The sequence below is a fragment of the Limanda limanda genome, chromosome 1 (assembly GCF_963576545.1).
Source record: "Limanda limanda chromosome 1, fLimLim1.1, whole genome shotgun sequence".
NCBI lineage: Eukaryota > Metazoa > Chordata > Actinopteri > Pleuronectiformes > Pleuronectidae > Limanda > Limanda limanda.
In genome coordinates this window covers 5,998,457-6,016,221 of record NC_083636.1, presented here as the reverse complement: position 1 = coordinate 6,016,221, position 17,765 = coordinate 5,998,457, and the positions used below count along the sequence as shown (strand labels likewise).

General features: G+C 40.2%; 2 protein-coding genes across 2 annotated transcripts; both read left to right on the top strand.

Annotated features, from left to right (window-relative positions):
• Window positions 1–1,536: 1,536 nt before the first annotated feature.
• Window positions 1,537–11,199, top strand: stom (stomatin). The gene is made up of 9 exons (XM_061068454.1): window positions 1,537–1,582; window positions 1,702–1,764; window positions 2,776–2,808; window positions 3,487–3,596; window positions 3,886–3,958; window positions 6,267–6,349; window positions 6,505–6,708; window positions 7,133–7,267; window positions 8,374–11,199. Exons 2-9 carry the CDS (start codon window positions 1,704–1,706, stop codon window positions 8,560–8,562), a joined length of 888 nt encoding a protein of 295 aa, XP_060924437.1. The 5' UTR covers window positions 1,537–1,582; window positions 1,702–1,703; the 3' UTR covers window positions 8,563–11,199.
• Window positions 11,200–12,038: 839 nt separating this feature from the next.
• On the top strand, window positions 12,039–17,616 carry LOC133004831 (stomatin-like). Its single transcript, XM_061074364.1, has 8 exons — window positions 12,039–12,096; window positions 12,843–12,926; window positions 13,248–13,357; window positions 13,636–13,708; window positions 14,334–14,416; window positions 14,577–14,780; window positions 16,289–16,423; window positions 17,428–17,616. The coding sequence occupies exons 1-8, from the start codon at window positions 12,039–12,041 to the stop codon at window positions 17,614–17,616; spliced, it is 936 nt and encodes a 311-aa protein (XP_060930347.1).
• The last annotated feature ends 149 nt before the right edge of the window (window positions 17,617–17,765 follow it).

Here is a 17,765-nt window from a genome sequence, read left to right as displayed (position 1 = left end):
GCTTTCAAGTACTTTATACACCACTGCCATGAAGTACCTCATTTGCTCTGTGCTGCACAGGAACAGACGTGTGTCTCCGGGTTGCTGGCGTCATGCAGCCGTGAAGCCCAACGACTGGTTTGCAGTATAGCTTCAGATTTATAGACAGAATTACAACAGAAAGTTAATTTGGGAGGTTATTAATGGGAGAATGTGCTGTCTGTCAGCTGTTAACTAATCCGGCACTGTGGCTTATAAATAGCCAGCTGAGATTAGCTAGTTTGAAGTGCTGGCTAATTTAGCTGCCAGCTGACACAGAGATGGACCGAGCTTTATTCCCTGTGCACCGCTGGTATCTCCGAGGCCTGGGAGGGGCTCCTGTGGGTGTGGGGCCAATATTTATATTTATCATTATTGTTGTTGAGCTTCTTCGTTAACCCTCACCCCACATGCGTCTCGTGAAAGGATCTCAGATCAAATCTCACCTCCCTGCTCTATACAAACAAACAAATACGTAATATCTGTTCACAAAGACCAAGCTATGTTGTTTTTACCCAGTCTGAGTACACAAGTGTGTCTAATGTCGCTGTGTGTGTGTCTGTGTTGAAGATTTTATCTTAAATTTCGTCTGATATCCTAATGTATGGAGCCACTTTCAAGCTTGCGACATTTATGCCAAACAACATGTTGTAAATGACATTGACAATGTGGATGACACCACAGAAGCAGTAGGAAGTAAGCTAATGGAGCTGGATTGTGCTAAGTGCTGTATTAATGGACAAAAAGACATTTCTGGAAGCAGATCTGCGCTCAGGGCAGGAGCAGGAAGAGACACGGACACATGAGCACTCTTAATGCATGTTGCTTTTCCATTTTTGAGTTAATATATTTGCAGTGGTGCTTTAGCTTGCTCTGAAGCAGCAGCCGCTAAAGAGGTAACGGCTTTTATTTTTAACAATGTTATTATTATTATTACACATTACACTTGCATTATACTTTTTACTTCACTTTTTATATCTTTTATCTTTTATATATTTTTATTCAGAAATGTTTATGTCAAAATAAATGTTACTTTGTATAAATATGGGTAAAGAGTGAAGTAAATAAGAAGTAAACAGTGAGTAAATATATACTGGTTTCCTATTTTTTATTGCTCTCCTATGTATGTTGTATTTATTGCGTTTCTATGTTTCTATGTTCATTGTATACAACATTAACCAGAGCAAATTCCTTGTATGTGTAAACGTACTTGGCAATAAAATGCTTCTGATTCTGATTATTATTATTATTATTATTTTGTCGGTTTATTTTTTGCAAAGGTCTTTATGTTCTTTTTGTTGTTTGTGTTCTCCTATAGCCATTTTATTGCCATTTTATTTATTATTTTATTGTTTTTAACGTTTTAAATAACAATTTCCTTCAATTGTATTGGATTTGGCTGCAGCACTGTTTACCCCTTTTGAAGGGGGGGGGGGGGGGGGCGAGCTATCCCTTTAAGAATCAACAGGCTGAGCCACGCCCACTTGCACAAGCCTGGGAAAGCAGTAACCTGCGAGTCAAAGCTCAGGGAGAAGCTGCAGCTGAGCCCAGCAGCAGATCCACGGTCAGCTCAGGACAGACACGCCCACAAACACACACACACCCACCCACAAATACACACACACACACACTTACACACCCACACAACACACCACCAGAGCTGCTTTTATTTTTAACCTGCAGGAATGGACACCGACAGCGAAGCAGCGCCCATGCAGACCCCCAGAGGAAAGGGCCGAGTGTCGGGTAAGGCCTGTCGCTTTCTCCAGCAAGCTTACCGTTAATTCATGTATTCATTTTTAATTCCCACCACCCCCCCTCCACCTCTCCACCACCATCCTCCCCCTTCTCCATCATTCCCAGTCCCCGCACAGATCCATACTGGTGTGTCTCCCTTCCTCCTGCTTATGGAAACATGTGAAAACTCAAACGCTATGGAAACCATGTTATTGCTAACTCTGGCTTCAACGACCCCCAGAGAAACCGTTATAGTCTTGTAATAAGCCTGCTCCCCCCCACCCCTCGAATGCTAATGCTAGGGAGCGTAACGGTGAAGTAACGGTTTTTAATCGGCGCGTCATAAATTGAGACGCAGCCGAATTAAGCCGATTGCTTCTAAAATTCACCTCGTTAGCAAAACTCCAAATTGTTTTCATCCATTGTTCCTCTGAGGGTGAGATAAAGTTAAATCAATACATTTATCAATGGAGGCTTGATTCAGTGGATAAATATGTTACTAGCTGAAAAGCCTGATCAGGGTATAATCTGTGTCGAACTAGATTATACTAGTGAGCATTTTAGCGGATTTAATTCAGTGAAATCTCTTTTTTAGCTCAATGCTCAGAATCAGTATCGATCATTGAGCTGCTGTTGGTGAAGGGAGGTCTTGGACATGTCCTCTTCTCGCGATATTTCCCTCTCAGCTGGTCTCTAATGGCTCTGTGGTCCAAACCGTTATATTCCAGTGAGATCTTATCTGCTCTCTCCCTCTCCCTCCTCCCCTTCGACATGTAGAGAAACCACCTGCTTCCTCCCAAGGTCCTCCTCCTCCCTATAACAATAATAATAAACACAGACACTTTTCCGTTGTTTGCTCTTTATTTTCAGATTTTTCCCACCACATTGGGAATAACGACACACACACATCAGTGATGGAAAACGTCAGTTACTGTTTGTAACGTGCAGCCCCGATGAATGCTTTACTGTAAACACACTGCTTCAAGTTGTTTTTTGTTGACCTGTAAACTTTCTCTGTAGGTACGGGCAGGCATGATATGCTCGATGGCGAAGGTACGAATCTCAAAGCCGCTGACTTGCTTGCATGTCGTGTGTTAGATTTGAGGCTAAAGCTGCAAACAGGGCAGAGGATGTGACTGACCAGTGCAGCAGTGGGTGTGGCTACGTGGATGGAGGTGACTTTATATGTGACTAATCTTTTACTTTAAGGGTGTAACAGTAATCAGTAATCGTGGTACAGTTTGGTCTTTGCTGCCACTGCCTGAAACCAACAATTTAAATCCTGTTTCCCTTGCAGCAGTTTGTTCTGCTGCTACAAAAACACCTATGTAACTTGTTTTTAGATTGAGGACACAATATGCTATTGCTTTGTCGCTGGTCTGAATGGTTTGCAAGAAGAAGCTTAAATTTCTAATTAATCTAAAAACACACAAAGTTCTGCAGATGCATTGGCTGCATTTGTTCAAACCACATATGTGCTGTACCGAAAGGCCTGTACCCAAACCTCTATGCATACTGTTACACCCTTAATATACATTTATCAAGTTGTGGGTTTTCAGAGATGGATGAAAGCTGTTGCTTCTGAAAGAATCTGCCACGTGGAAGTGCTTTAGCTGCTGCTGCTGCTTAATTGTTTTATTCTTGATCTATTTCTATTTACTTAATCCCAATGTGAACTTGCATCTGGTGAACTCATGTATTCATTCATGTGTTTATCTTCTCTTCTTCCAGCTTTGGAGAATCCAGACACTGACATTGGCTTTTGTGGCTGGCTGTTGGTGGGCTTCTCCCTCCTGCTCATGGTGCTTACCCTTCCCATCTCCATATGGATGTGCATTAAGGTCAGCTGCTTGTCAAGTTCACTGTTTATTTTCCACTGTGCAAGCAAAGCTGGCTGGGTGGAGAGTAAATGACTGTGGATGACTCAGTCTGTTTATTCTCAGTGTTCAACTCTGGAGTGTGTGCTGCTGCAGACTCATCCCCTTTATTATGTGTATTTATTTAATTACCTTTAGAAGCCGTTGAACCCTTGTTTAGCTTTTTCTTAATTAAAAGTTACCCTCAGTACGCAGTTGGAAAGAAAAAGTGAATCTATTTAAGCCATTTGTGTGTTTTTTGCTCTGTACACAGATTGTGAAGGAGTATGAACGAGCCATCATCTTTCGCCTGGGCCGCATTTTGCGAGGAGGAGCCAAAGGACCAGGTCAGAAACCATTGTTTGTTTATTCCCTACGTCCAATCCACCAGCTGTTTTTATTCAAATTTTCTCCAAATTTTTTTCCAGTGTTTGTTTTAAATGCTCTTCTAAGTTCAAACTATTTTTCCACTGAATCAGTCGTCAGTTATTTTAAACCATGTCCCTGGGAAAGTGAAGTCATTGTGTGGCCTACGATTATAGGATTATCCTGATAGAAAAACAGGTTACTGTGAGATTTGCATGTAATTTAAGTTCATCTTTACGTCAGTGAATGTAACTTCAGGTTTGCTGGGTCAGTTCTACTTCCCACTGCCCTTGTTCTTCCACTGAGAACTGCTCTGCTGTGGTGGTGCAGTCAGGTCTGTGACTCTGGGGCGTGGTCCCTCTCTAGTGAAAAGTCACATGACCAGCTCGTCAGCCGACCTCACTGGTCTTGTCCTTCGTCTTTAATGGGTTTCGACTTCTGATTGATGACTTCTGTTGCAGCCGGCCCTGTGACGTAGGTTGCTATGACAACCCGGAGGCTCCAAGAGTATGCAGATGTATACTGTGCAGTGCAAACCTACATAAAGTATTTTAAGAGTGAATAATTATATTGTTTTTGCTGTGAACCCAAGCACTGAGTGTGTATATATATATGTGTGTGTGTGTATAATGAAGTTCATGTATGCATTTGTCCCATCAGTCCCTATAACCTCATATCTGTTGGCTCTAGTTGTCTGTCAGCTTTAAATTGAGTGTTTAAAACCACGTTAGACAAACACTGCAGGAACTCTAGCTGCATTAATACGCAGGCCTCTGGTTTTAGGCACACTGTGAATCGTGCACATCAGCATATCTTTGTTATCTTCAGCTGCTCTGCCAGAGCTGCATGTTTAGGACCATTGTTGTGAAGCTAGACGACTCTGTTTAAACACATCTAAGTTCCCATAATATAAATACACAGACTCTTAAACACCATTAAACCTGAGAGTCAACATGTTTAAAGTCACAGTCTAATCTCAGATCTAATGTGCTGAGGTACAAAAATGCAAACAATAGTAAATGCATTGAAACACAATCCAGATTAGGGTTGGGTCAGGATATACATTTTTTGCAGTGTAGAGCTTTGAGCTTTGTTTCCCTCCCTTCCACTTCCTGCTCTCCGGTGGGCAAGATGACAGGAGTCGTCACGGTAAAATCACTTGTTCAAATTAAAATGGAAGAAATACGTAGGGCCAATTATAACAACAACACAAGTTCCCAGGTCAAAGGTCAACCAGTTGACATGCTGCAACTTAGACGAGCACTTGTGCGTACACAACTAACTGAAGCTGCACTCCAGAGCCGTTTGTCTGGCAGCACTACGGCACATGTGTCTGCTGGAGATCTCAAAGCCTTTATCATCCTATTCTCACTGATGCCTCTTCTGTTTTTGAAAGGCAGTGAATTTGTTTAAATACAAATACAGACTCCCACAAGGATTAATTTGCATGCATCTCATAATTCACCGTCTCTTTTATCGTTTTGATTTCTTGTTTTCACTGGATCTAAAAACCCAGGCTGTGTCCTCTCAAAATGCTGAAATGTGACTCCTCAGAGAGTCAGGGGCTCCTTTTTTTTATGACAGCACACGGTAATAATAGCTCTCTGCCAATAAAACCTCTCGTTCCTTAGGAGCTGGAGGAGCCAATGCAGGAGTTGAATTCTGCATCTGGTTTCCCACAATGCCGCTCACACCCACCCATGAAATCTCGCCCCCTCTCCATCTACAGCAGCTGTTATTAAATAGTGACCTTCAACATGTCCCGTTACAGTTCATATTTTTTTTTTACAAGGCTCCAGAGGTCTGTTTTGTATCTGTATGAACAGAACTGTTTATTGAGGAGTTACATCAGTGATATTTTGTAGAGAATGCTGGGAATGTAGTGGCGGAAACGGCATGAGGAGTCTTTGTCTTCCTTTCCCCTCCCGAACAGATGGTTGTTATCTCCCCATTTAAATACACAATATCCTGACAGGAAATGCAGCCCACAAGTCCCTAACTGGCGTGGTATTAATGTTAGCTAAATGACTGCACATGTCAATTTCACTCAGGCTCATGCCTAGTAGTGTTTATTGCACTAATTCAATTATTGAACTGAACCAGGCTCATGAAAGCTGCAAATATCCAGAGCTTTGCGTCGCTGTCGGCACAGCTGCAGACTTACAGAGAGCTTGAGTTAGCCGTCTGTCAGAATTTCATTCACTGCGCCGTTTTCAAACATTTGTGAAGACGCTTCCTCATTATTGTGTTTACAGTGCTTTAGTCTTTGTTATTCTTGTGATTCCACAGGGTTGTTCTTCATCCTGCCCTGCACTGACAGCTTCATTAACGTGGACATGCGCACAATCACCTTCGATATCCCTCCACAAGAGGTAGGACATGCACACTTCCAAGTACTTCCAGCAAATGTGTTGTCTAATTCAAAGAATATCTAAATATTTGTGCAAATTCTTGAAACTAAAGCACTTGTTTAGCAAATAAACCTGGTAAAACATTTTCTTCGTGTTATTTCCTTTGTCCTTCTCAGGTTTTGACCAAAGACTCTGTGACTGTGAGTGTGGATGGTGTGGTGTACTACCGGGTGCAGAACGCCACTCTGGCCGTGGCTAACATCACCAATGCCGACGCCGCCACCCGACTGCTCGCCCAGACCACGCTGAGGAACGTCCTGGGAACCAAGAACCTGGCGGAGATCCTGTCTGACCGTGAAGAGATCGCACACAGCATGCAGGTAACATTCAGCAGCAGTTCAAATACTTCATGTATAAAACTAAGACATGCACTATAAATACCATTTGCAGGTTTGAAATGAATGCAGTACTATGATTATTGCAGTCGTTCCAGATTTGTGTAAATGAAGTGTAAAGTTTGGATTGTGTAATATGGTTTAATTATGCATTACAAGCACCTGGCATCACCTGTTATACATTTACACAATGTTTACTCTGAACTTAAGTCATTTATTTAAGAGAGAAACCTAGTTGAGCTCCATCTGCTGGACAGTTTGGAACAATACAAGATAATTGGCTTCTGGAGAAGAGGGCGAGGTCATTTTTTCTGCAGTGAAAATCTGAGTTGATAAATAGTGTGTGTGGGCAAGTAGAACTTTTATGGGGGCTCGTCCATGAAGGTCCAATGTCTCCCTGCCCTTTCAGTCGACCCTGGATGATGCAACAGATGACTGGGGGATCAAGGTGGAGCGGGTGGAGATCAAAGACGTCAAGCTGCCCCAACAGCTCCAGAGAGCGATGGCGGCTGAGGCGGAGGCCAGTCGCGAGGCCAGAGCCAAGGTGAGATCAGACACAACGTCCTCTGAAAGCTCGCCACCCTCCTGCACGTTCACATGTCAGGGTGATGATCAGGAAAGAAAAAATGACGAGTCAGCAGAGAAACAATTCATGCAACACTTGTAACATGCATTTACACACAACTCAAGATAAGGGTAGTGATTTTAAGTTTAACAAATGGTTACTTTAATTAAAATTTTCCAAAACAACTGATTTGTATAATTTCTAGACCAGAACATTTGTCAAATCTAACTAAAACTAAAAATATCTTTATTAAAAAGTGTCATTCTACCCAGTAAAAACCATGTTTCCCACAGAAATCTGTTACTGGATACATCAGACAACACTTTTTATATTAAAAACAAATGGGAGCTGGAGTTAAATATTATAATTGAGGATGGGGAGTGGGAAACAATGTGCATTGGATGTCATAAAGGTATCAATAGTAACATGTGGAAGGAGTTTGATTGGAAGATGAAGACTAGGTTCTTTAAGACGCCCTCCGTGGTCTCTAAATTTGCAAATAATCCAGCGGCATTATACTGCTGGAGACGATTTGGAATGGTTGGCGACCACTCACACATATTTTGGGATTGCCCAATGATGCTTCCTTTCTGGAAGGGGATAAAGAGCGAGATAGATAAAGTTTTGGGAATTAATATACTATTCACCCCAAGTCAGTTTCTTTTCGATCTAACTCCTGAAGGAATTTACACAAGAGACCAAGAGCACTTGTTATATATACTCTTGATGACTGCTAGGAAAATGGTGACAATAAAATGGTTGAATCCACAGCCACCTACAGTGGCACAGTGGAAACAAAAGCTATGGGAGGTGTATGGAACGGAGGCTTTAACTGCTCAATTACAATTAAGGTCTGATGTTTTCGTGAGGAGGTGGCTACCTATTGCAGGATACCTCTCTAACTGAGGGGAATCCTGTGGTACGATGGAATGTCTTAACTGCCCAATTATTTCTTTATTATTTTTCACTAATCAGTCTGTCATATATAATTTGTGATGTTGTCAAGGAATGTTTGTGTTTCTCTTCAATAAAGTTCTAAAAAAAACCTAAAAAGTGTCGCTCTTGCTTCCTGGTTCCTTCTCCAGGTGATCGCGGCGGAGGGAGAGATGAACGCCTCCCGGGCTCTGAAGGAAGCTTCCCTGGTGATCGCTGAGTCTCCGTCTGCCCTGCAGCTGCGCTACCTTCAGACCCTCAGCACCATCGCCGCCGAGAAGAACTCCACCATCATCTTCCCGCTGCCAATGGAGATGATGCAAGCCTTCATGAAACGCTGAGGAGTTCTTTGTACCCGTCGGTCATACTCGCACATCATTCACACATGATCATATTTAGGCCCTGTATCCAGTTCAGGAAGTTGTGATTTTGGCTGAGGAACCACCAAGCTTTGCTGAAAAGATCCACACTTGTGACCGAACCTTCTTTGCATTTAAACACACCACAAAGCCTATAGTCGATCGCCAACAAACACACAGGTGTAGTTCCACCTCTCTGGTGATTAGTAACCAGGACCATTCTCAAGCCTGTGGGTCTTGGGTCATTTGGTTCCAAACCGCCATTTCTGCAGAAAATTATTCTTTTAGATCTGTCAAAGATCTTCAGCAGATGAGGGGAAGTTAAAAAATTGAAATGTAACTTGTGTCACATGTTGGCTCAGATCTGACCAAGCGTCGCTGTACAGTATTTTAAAACGGTTATTGTGAACGACCCGAACCACAGCAGGTGGTTTAGCTTTTATCCTGCAGGTTCCTCTGACTGTCAAAACAGAGGCAGGAAGTACAAACCTTTCATCATCCCTTTCTCAAACACTTTAAAGGAAAGTGCCAGCTGGATATGCAGCTTTACAACTGTGCACACACACACACACACACATACACATCCTTGTATTTATTTAACTAATATCCCCTGTTGACATGGCACTACTACAACCACTGCCAGTTTCTTCGTGCCATTATTATTTTCCCAATATCCATCTGAGGGCTCTAATGGCTTTACTGCCAATCCTCAGAAACCTACCTCTGGTTTTAGGCTGTTCCCTGTGCCATGACATGTTTTCACAGAATTTCAAAGTAAAATGGTTCAAACACGAACCGGTACTTTATTTATTCCGCAAATGTTTAGGCTTCAACAAGGAGAGTGTTGTGAATACAGTATGTGTATGAATGCATGAACACATTCAACTGTTTGAATTGAAATGTATCAAATACTACTGTTAATAAGTATAAAATGTATTAAATGAGTTTAGAAAGAATAGGCCAGCGATATAGAAATAGAACTGCAGGAACTCACGCCAGCACATAGTGTCATTACTGTCATCTCACATTACAAACTGAAGAGCTGGCTGATGGGTCACATAGATTCCTACTGGTTTGCAGGCTTGATGTTGCTGCCTGGTATATGTTTACAGTTCACTTTCTATTCATACACAGTCTATGTAACGTTCAGGTTGCTGGACAAAATACAAACACTTCATATTTACATAAATTTCCATCTTCGTCAGCCACATGCGTATTCCTACCCCCTCGTCAGGCTTCAGTCTGCTCAGGATGAAGCAGCGACTGACATTTAATGCAAATCTTTCAGCCAAAGGCCTTAACTTACTGCCATCACTTCATTTTACAGTCTAAAATCTCACTTCTATGCACTGTGACGAGAACACTATGATTTTATGACTGCATGTTTGTTTTTTAAACAGCAGCATCTTGTCTCTTTCCTTCTTTCTGGGTGCAACACGCCAAGTAATATGCAGTTCTTATATGCTTCCTCCTCCTGACATATAGATAACAGGAGGGTTGTGAATGTACATTGCAGTGTTTAGTCCATGTCTCACTTAGTAGTGTAAACATATATATATATACATATATAAATGCATTCAAGTTAAGTCTGTTATATTTTTCAGGGCTCAACATTAACACTTGTCCACTTGTCCAGGACGAGCGTTATTCTTAATTCTTTATTTTTGTAGAGGAGAATATTTGACGTGTCCTACTGGACAAGTTAAAAGTCACAACAATGATAAATACCCGGTGTCATAAGGTTTTTGTGCGACTCATTACTCAGTTTTAAATGAACATCTGTTACATTCAGAATATAGATTTAGAATAGGTTCTGTTGAAAAAGCAGTAAATGTTCTGTCTGAGGAAATAATCTGCGTTGATCTGATGGAAAGATCGTTAAAAGAAGTAATGGCTCGAGATTCAATAGAACTTACTGATAAAATGAATCACCTATAAATGTATAAGCGTATAAATGTGACTCAACATTTTAGAGAAAATATTTACACAAAGATATTAACAAATTGGCAAATCACCTAAACAATGTTTTACAAAAGATTAATGTCCCTCAAACATCATATTCACCTAATTTTAACTGTCTAGGTCCAAAGTTTGTCCAAACGGGACGAGTGTCTTGTGTTGATGTGGAGCCCTGGTTTGCTGTGACTTGTTTTTAGGTTTCAAGTTTGTCTCAGCTTGATCCATGTTCAATGTGCATTGATCTGTTCCATTTATTCATCTATTTCTTGTGGAATACAAAAGCCTGTTAGTGTTTTACTAAAGTAAGTTCTATCTGTTCAATTTATTGCTGCAACTGAGACAAATTATTAAACTACAGCTACGTAGAATATTAACTTTTTATTTTTTGATGAATTGAAGCTGTTATTGGTCAGGTTCACTCACAGCATGACCACAAAGCCGCTTCTCTTCTTCTGTCTCTGACTTCTCATCTTTTTTGTGTTTTTTTTAATATAGTTTATTTAGCATCCATGTAACAAGGTATTCCACAAAAACAAATACAGAGAAAGAACCAAAAACAATGCTCATGTTTTCTGTTGTTTTTGTTGCCTTAGATAAGATTCCCATAAGGTTCCTCTTGACATATCTGGTAATAAACAATAATTTTATATTCAATCATAAGGAGTCTGCGATTGGGTCGTTGGCAAGTAACTGAATCAAATCTCCATTGTTTAAAGGTGGGGTTGTGATATGGAAAACTCTGATGTAGAGAAGTCGGGGGATCATAGTCTGAGGTTACAATACTATGCTAGTCACATGAATGTAAGTTAGAAAACAATCTAACTCCACCACCACGACACATGAATCTTCCAACGCACCTGTTTTGCTCTCTAAAATCCTACTCTGTACATGTGTTCTACATCTTAGTCATCTGTCATCAAAAGCAAAAACATATATATTTGTCAAGTTGTACTTGTTAACCTTGGTGGAGATGACCTTGAAATTAATGGTTATTCTGGAAAGTATAAATAACAATTTGCATCAATATCAGTACATTTCACTTTATTTCACCAGGATAAGTCAATATTGGTCGACATGGAGTCATTGTCCATTAACTGAATTCATATAAATACTGAAGACATGAGAATAAAAGTTTGTTAGGGGATTTAGAATTTAAGGCATGGATAAAAATGTACATTTATCCTTTGGTTTATCACAAACAACAACAAAGCAACAGAGTCGGCTGCCTCCAAACAACAAAGTCGCTGCCTCCAAACAGTGATGCAACAGAGTCGGCTGCCTCCAAACAACAAAGTCGGCTGCCTCCAAACAACAAAGGCAACTGCCTCCAAACAGTGACGCAACAAAGGCAACTGCCTCCAAACAACCAAGGCTTCTGACACCAGAAGTACCTCCAGGAGCTACCGCTGACCTTGCCCTATCTTGATCCACGGTTACTTCAGAACAACCACCATCACAGACCCACACACCAGAGCCACATTTATTTTTAACTGGCCAGAATGGACGAAAGCATAGAAGTCCCCATGCAGAAACTCAGAGGAGAGAAACAACGGTTGGGTAAGGCCTGACACTTTTCTGGGGATCAGTTAGCAGTAAGTCGTTCAACGGCAGCAAGTTATTTCATGTATTTCTTTAAATTCTACCCCTCCATCATTAACAGCCCCCCACATATCCAAACTGTGTCTCCCTCCTACTGGAGTGAAAATATCCAACTAAACGCTTAAAACCTTTTTTGCCAAATCCAGCTAAACAACCCCAGTCCACTAATTAGCCTGCTTCCCCTTGCATGCTAATGCTAGCAAGCATAACGGTTAGTAACGGTTTTTGATGGTGGATTTATCAGTGCAACATAAATTGCGTCATAGCTGAATTAAGCCGATTTGGTGTTTTGCTAACGAGTTTTAAAAGCAAACTGTTTTCAACTACTGTTCCTCTGAGGGTTAGAGATACGTCATTAATAAATGTATCATCAAAGGCTTGTTTTTAGGTGGAAAACTATTTTATTAGCTGAAAAGCCTGATAAGGGTATAGTCTGTGTCGAAGTAGCTTACACTAGTTAGCATTGTAGCCGATTTACTTCTAGGGTTAGGGTTAGGGTCTCAAATGGCTCTTTGATCCAAACAGTTTATTCAAGTAAGATCTGCTCTCTCTCTCCCCTTCGACATGTAGAGAAAGCATCGGCTTCCTCCAAGGTCTCCAGTCATGACGGTAAGTCTGAAATAATATTTGCTGAGCAATCTACTCGATTTTATAACACTACATTTATAACACTACATCCTGACACTGATGTTTTCCCTCTTTAGGGTATCATGCCAGAATGGACAGAAAGGAATCCAACACCAGAGTAGGCAACATGCGAGAAACCAGAGGAAAAGACTATCAAGCGGGTGAGGCCTGAGTCTTTTCTGGGGATCAGTTAGCAGCGAGTCGTTCAACTGCAGCAAATTATTTTATGTATTTTTTTATCCCCCTTCCATCATTAACAAAAAGCTGTGCTGATATATGATGGGATCAGAAAGTATCGATGGTTTAATGAGAAAATATTTCCTGTTACTTCTGAAAGAATATGCCACCATGTGGAAGTGCTTTAAATGCTGTTTTATTATTGTTTTATTCTTAATCTATAGTTTTTTTTATTTATTTCCATTGTGAACGTGCAGCAGGTGAATTCATGTATTCATTCATGTGTGTATCTTCTTTTCTTCCAGCTTGGGACACTCAAGACACTGGCATTGGCTTTTGTGGCTCTTTGTTGGTGGGCTTCTCCTACCTGTTCATGCTGCTTACCCTTCCCATCTCCATATGGATGTGCATTAAGGTCAGCTGCTTGTCAAGTTCACTGTTTATTTTCCACTGTGCAAGCAAAGCTGGCTGGGTAGAGAGTAAATGACTGGGGATGACTCAGTCTGTTTACTCAGTGTTCAACTCTGGAGTTTGTGCTGCAGACTCATCCCCTTTATTTAATTACCTTCAGAAGCCGTTGAACTGTTTTGCTTTTACTTAAATAAAAGTTACCCTCAGTAGGCAGGGCAATTGCTCTTGGAAAAAAAAGTGAATGTATTTAAGCCATTTGTGTGTTTTTTGCTCTGTACACAGGTTGTGAAGGAGTACGAACGAGCCATCATCTTTCGCCTGGGCCGCATTTTGCGAGGAGGACCCAAAGGACCAGGTCAGAAACCATTGTTTGTTTTTCACCCGTATATATTTTTCCCCTACCTCCAATCCACCGGTAATTTTTTATTTAAATTTCCTCCAAAAAAAACCTCGAGCATGTGTTTTAAGTGCTCTCCTACGGATGAGTTCAAAGTATTTTTCCACTAGATCATCATTCAGATATTTAGATATAATTCCAGCTGATACATCGCGCCGTGTAGACCCCAACAAAAGCGAAATGTCTAGAGCTTAAATATCTTTCAAGGAGCTTATATACACAAACAGATGAATATTGTTACAGTGAATCAGTCGTCAGTTGTTCTGAAGTATGAATAAAGTATATAGGGAAGTGTGTTTCTCCCTAATATAGGTATCAGCATCAGTCCCTATAACTTCATATCTGGTGGCTCTAGTTATCTGTCCAGTTAAATTGAGTGTTTATAACCATGTTAGACAAAAACTCTGCAGGAACTGTAGCTGCATTAATACACAGGCCTCTTGTTAAAGGGACACTGTACTGATTGGAGAAATATTTAGTGTGAAATTCTGATTGACCCATGACCCGAGGCAGTGAATGGTGCACGCTTCCTCGTTATTGTGTTTACAGTGCTTTAGTTGTTGTTATTCTTGTGATTCCACAGGGTTGATCTTCATCTTGCCCTGCACTGACATCTGCTCTGTTCGGGACATGCGCACAATCATCTTCGATATTCCACCACAAGAGGTAGGAACATGCACTCTTCCAAGTACTTTCAGCAAATGTGTTGTCTAATTCAAAGAATATCAAGATATTTGTGAAAATTCTTTAAACTAATTCACTTGTTTGGCAACTAAACATATAAACCTGATTAAACACTTTCTGTTATTTCCTGTTTCTATCTCAGATTTTGACCAAAGACTCTGTGACTGTGAGTGTGGATGGTGTGGTGTACTACCGGGTGCAGAACGCCACTCTGGCCGTGGCTAACATCACCAATGCCGACTGGGCCACCCGACTGCTCGCCCAGACCACGCTGAGGAACGTCCTGGGAACCAAGAACCTGGAGGAGATCCTGTCTGACCGTGAAGAGATCGCACACAGCATGCAGGTAACATTCAGCAGCAGTTACACACAATGTGTAAGTTTACAAGAAAACAAACAAAGAGCCAATCAGCAACAAGGAGGCATTTAGCGGACAAGGGAAAGAAGAATTGAAGAGGGGGGGGGGCAAGAAACAATTAATCTGACACATGCAAACAGACTGTGCAAGTTTAAAGACTTCATAAAATACGTCATCTACAAAACTTAAAGTAAGACACAGACTTTAAATACCAACTGCAGCTTTAAATGACTGCAGTAATATGATTATGATAGATAGATAGATAGATAGATAGATAGATAGATAGATAGATAGATAGATAGATAGATAGATAGATAGATAGATAGATAGATAGATAGATAGATAGATAGATAGATAGATAGATAGATAGATAGATAGATAGATAGATTGATTGATTGATTGATTGATTGATAGATAGATAGATAGATAGATAGATAGATAGATAGATTGATAGATAGATAGATAGATAGATAGATAGATAGATAGATAGATAGATAGATAGATAGATAGATAGATAGATAGATAGATAGATAGATAGATAGATAGATAGATAGATAGATTGATTGATTGATTGATTGATTGATAGATAGATAGATAGATAGATAGATAGATAGATAGATAGATAGATAGATAGATAGATAGATAGATAGATAGATAGATAGATTGATTGATAGATAGATAGATAGATAGATAGATAGATAGATAGATAGATAGATAGATAGATAGATAGATAGATAGATAGATAGATAGATAGATAGATAGATAGATAGATAGATAGATAGATAGATAGATAGATAGATAGATAGATAGATAGATAGATAGATAGATAGATAGATAGATAGATAGATAGATAGATAGATAGATAGATAGATAGATAGATAGATAGATAGATAGATAGATAACTTTATTCATCCCTGAAGGGAAATTAAGTCGTCATAGCAGCCGATATATTTGAATACAATAAAATACAATACAATAGAATAAAATAAAAAATATTGCGATAGAAAGAATAAAAACAGAAACACAAGATAAATAGGAAGATAAGGTGCAGTGGCAAGATGATGGTAATAGTACTGATGATATGATGGTAATGTTATTGTTAGACAGTATATAAATATAGTACAGTATATATAGTATATAATATAACATAATATATATTTATATATGATAGTAATAATACCAATATAATAGCAGTATATTGTAATAATGGCAGCAACAGTATATATAATAATAATAGTAATTTCAGTCGTTCCATATGTCTGTAAATGAAGTGTAATGTTTGGATTGTGTATCATGGTTTGAATATGCATTGCAAGCACTCAGCATCACCTCTAATACATTTACACAATGTTTACTCTGACCTTAAGTTGTTTTATTTAGCCAAAAACCTGGTGTGGCTCCATTTGCTGAACAGTTTAAAACAATACAAGTAAGTTGGCCTCCGGTGGCTCGTCCATGAAGGTCCCATTAGAAAACCCGTCTCTCTGCCCTTTCAGTCGACCCTGGATGATGCAACAGATGACTGGGGGATCAAGGTGGAGCGGGTGGAGATCAAAGATGTCATGCTGCCCAAACAGCTCCAGAGAGCGATGGCAGCTGAGGCGGAGGCTAGCCGCGAGGCCAGAGCCAAGGTGAGATCAGACCCAATTTGGTAACAATTAGACACAATTCAATCAACATATGTAACACGCATTTACACACAACTCAAGATAATGGTATTGATTTTAGGTAGGGCTGGGCAAGTTAACTCGTTTCAACCGAGTTAACTCAAGTGATGAGTTAACTCGATTAATTATTTTATCTCGCATTCACTCAGGTTTGATTATTTATTGTTTTATTGTGAAAGTCAGGCTTTTATTTTGTGAAAGTCTGTTGCTGACTGCTGCAGAACAGGAAAAAAGAAAATAATTGGCGGATAAACAATCGAGTTAACTCATCACTTGAGTTAACTCGATTAAAACGAGTTAACTTGCCCAGCCCTAATTTTAGGTTTAAGAAATGGTTACATTAATAACATGTCTTTAAATTTAGAATTGTGTGCCTTTGCATGCAATGCATTCGCCATATATTACTATTCTGTATATTTGTTATTTGACTTCTTATTCTTCTTCCGTATGAAATTTCATCCCGCTACTCCTCCCGCAGTTTAATGCGCAAAAGAGAAACAGATTTTCAGCTTCTTTTTGGTGCCTAAACAAATAGAGGTTGTCATACATGATCAAAACACAGGAAACTGTGTTAGCTTTGCAGAAATGTCACGATGAAATCTTTCGGAGCTGGACTTTTGGCGGTACCCATTTTTTTTTATTTTAGTTCTCCAAGCACCCTCTCCATTGGGTCTAATGTTAATTTTTGAGTGGAAATTTCTCAAAGGATGACAAAGTCTTGGAATTCTTACAGTGTTTTTATTTCACAGATTTATCTTTAGCCTTTGCAGCTTTTATAAATGTCTCTCTCGAGCCTTCACACATTCAACATTTCTCGGAAGGAGCCATTTTTCGATTTGTTCTCTAGACCAGAACATTTGTCAAATCTAACTAAACCTTTGTTTAAAAAATATCTTTAGTTCCTAACAACGACAGATCTAACCTATTGATGCTGAGATGTTGCTCTTCCTTCCTGTTCCCTTCTCCAGGTGATCGCGGCGGAGGGAGAGATGAACGCCTCCTGGGCTCTGAAGGAAGCTTCCCTGACCATCGCTGAGTCTCCGTCTGCCCTGCAGCTGCGATACCTTCAGACCCTCAGCACCATCGCCACCGAGAAGAACTCCACCATCATCTTCCCGCTGCCAATGGATATGATGCACTCCTTCATGAAACGCTGAGGTGTCTTTGTAATGTCCTGTTCAACGTTTCACAAGTTTGTCCCTCACGCTTCTTGTCCAAAGGGACGAGTGCCTTGTGTGATTTGGATTGGATTTGGATTTGGATTCAATTTATTGTCATTACACAGAGTACAAGTACAGAGGCAACC

Bases quoted from the DNA above. Each gene is read 5' to 3' on its own strand.
- stom (XM_061068454.1), top strand. From the start codon at position 1,704: ATGGACACCGACAGCGAAGCAGCGCCCATGCAGACCCCCAGAGGAAAG. The intron at 3,597-3,885 runs GTCAGCTGCTTG...CTCTGTACACAG, and splicing joins CCATATGGATGTGCATTAAG to ATTGTGAAGGAGTATGAACG. The intron at 3,959-6,266 runs GTCAGAAACCAT...GTGATTCCACAG, and splicing joins AGGAGGAGCCAAAGGACCAG to GGTTGTTCTTCATCCTGCCC.
- LOC133004831 (XM_061074364.1), top strand. From the start codon at position 12,039: ATGGACGAAAGCATAGAAGTCCCCATGCAGAAACTCAGAGGAGAGAAA. The intron at 14,417-14,576 runs GTAGGAACATGC...TTTCTATCTCAG, and splicing joins TCGATATTCCACCACAAGAG to ATTTTGACCAAAGACTCTGT. The intron at 14,781-16,288 runs GTAACATTCAGC...CTGCCCTTTCAG, and splicing joins AGATCGCACACAGCATGCAG to TCGACCCTGGATGATGCAAC.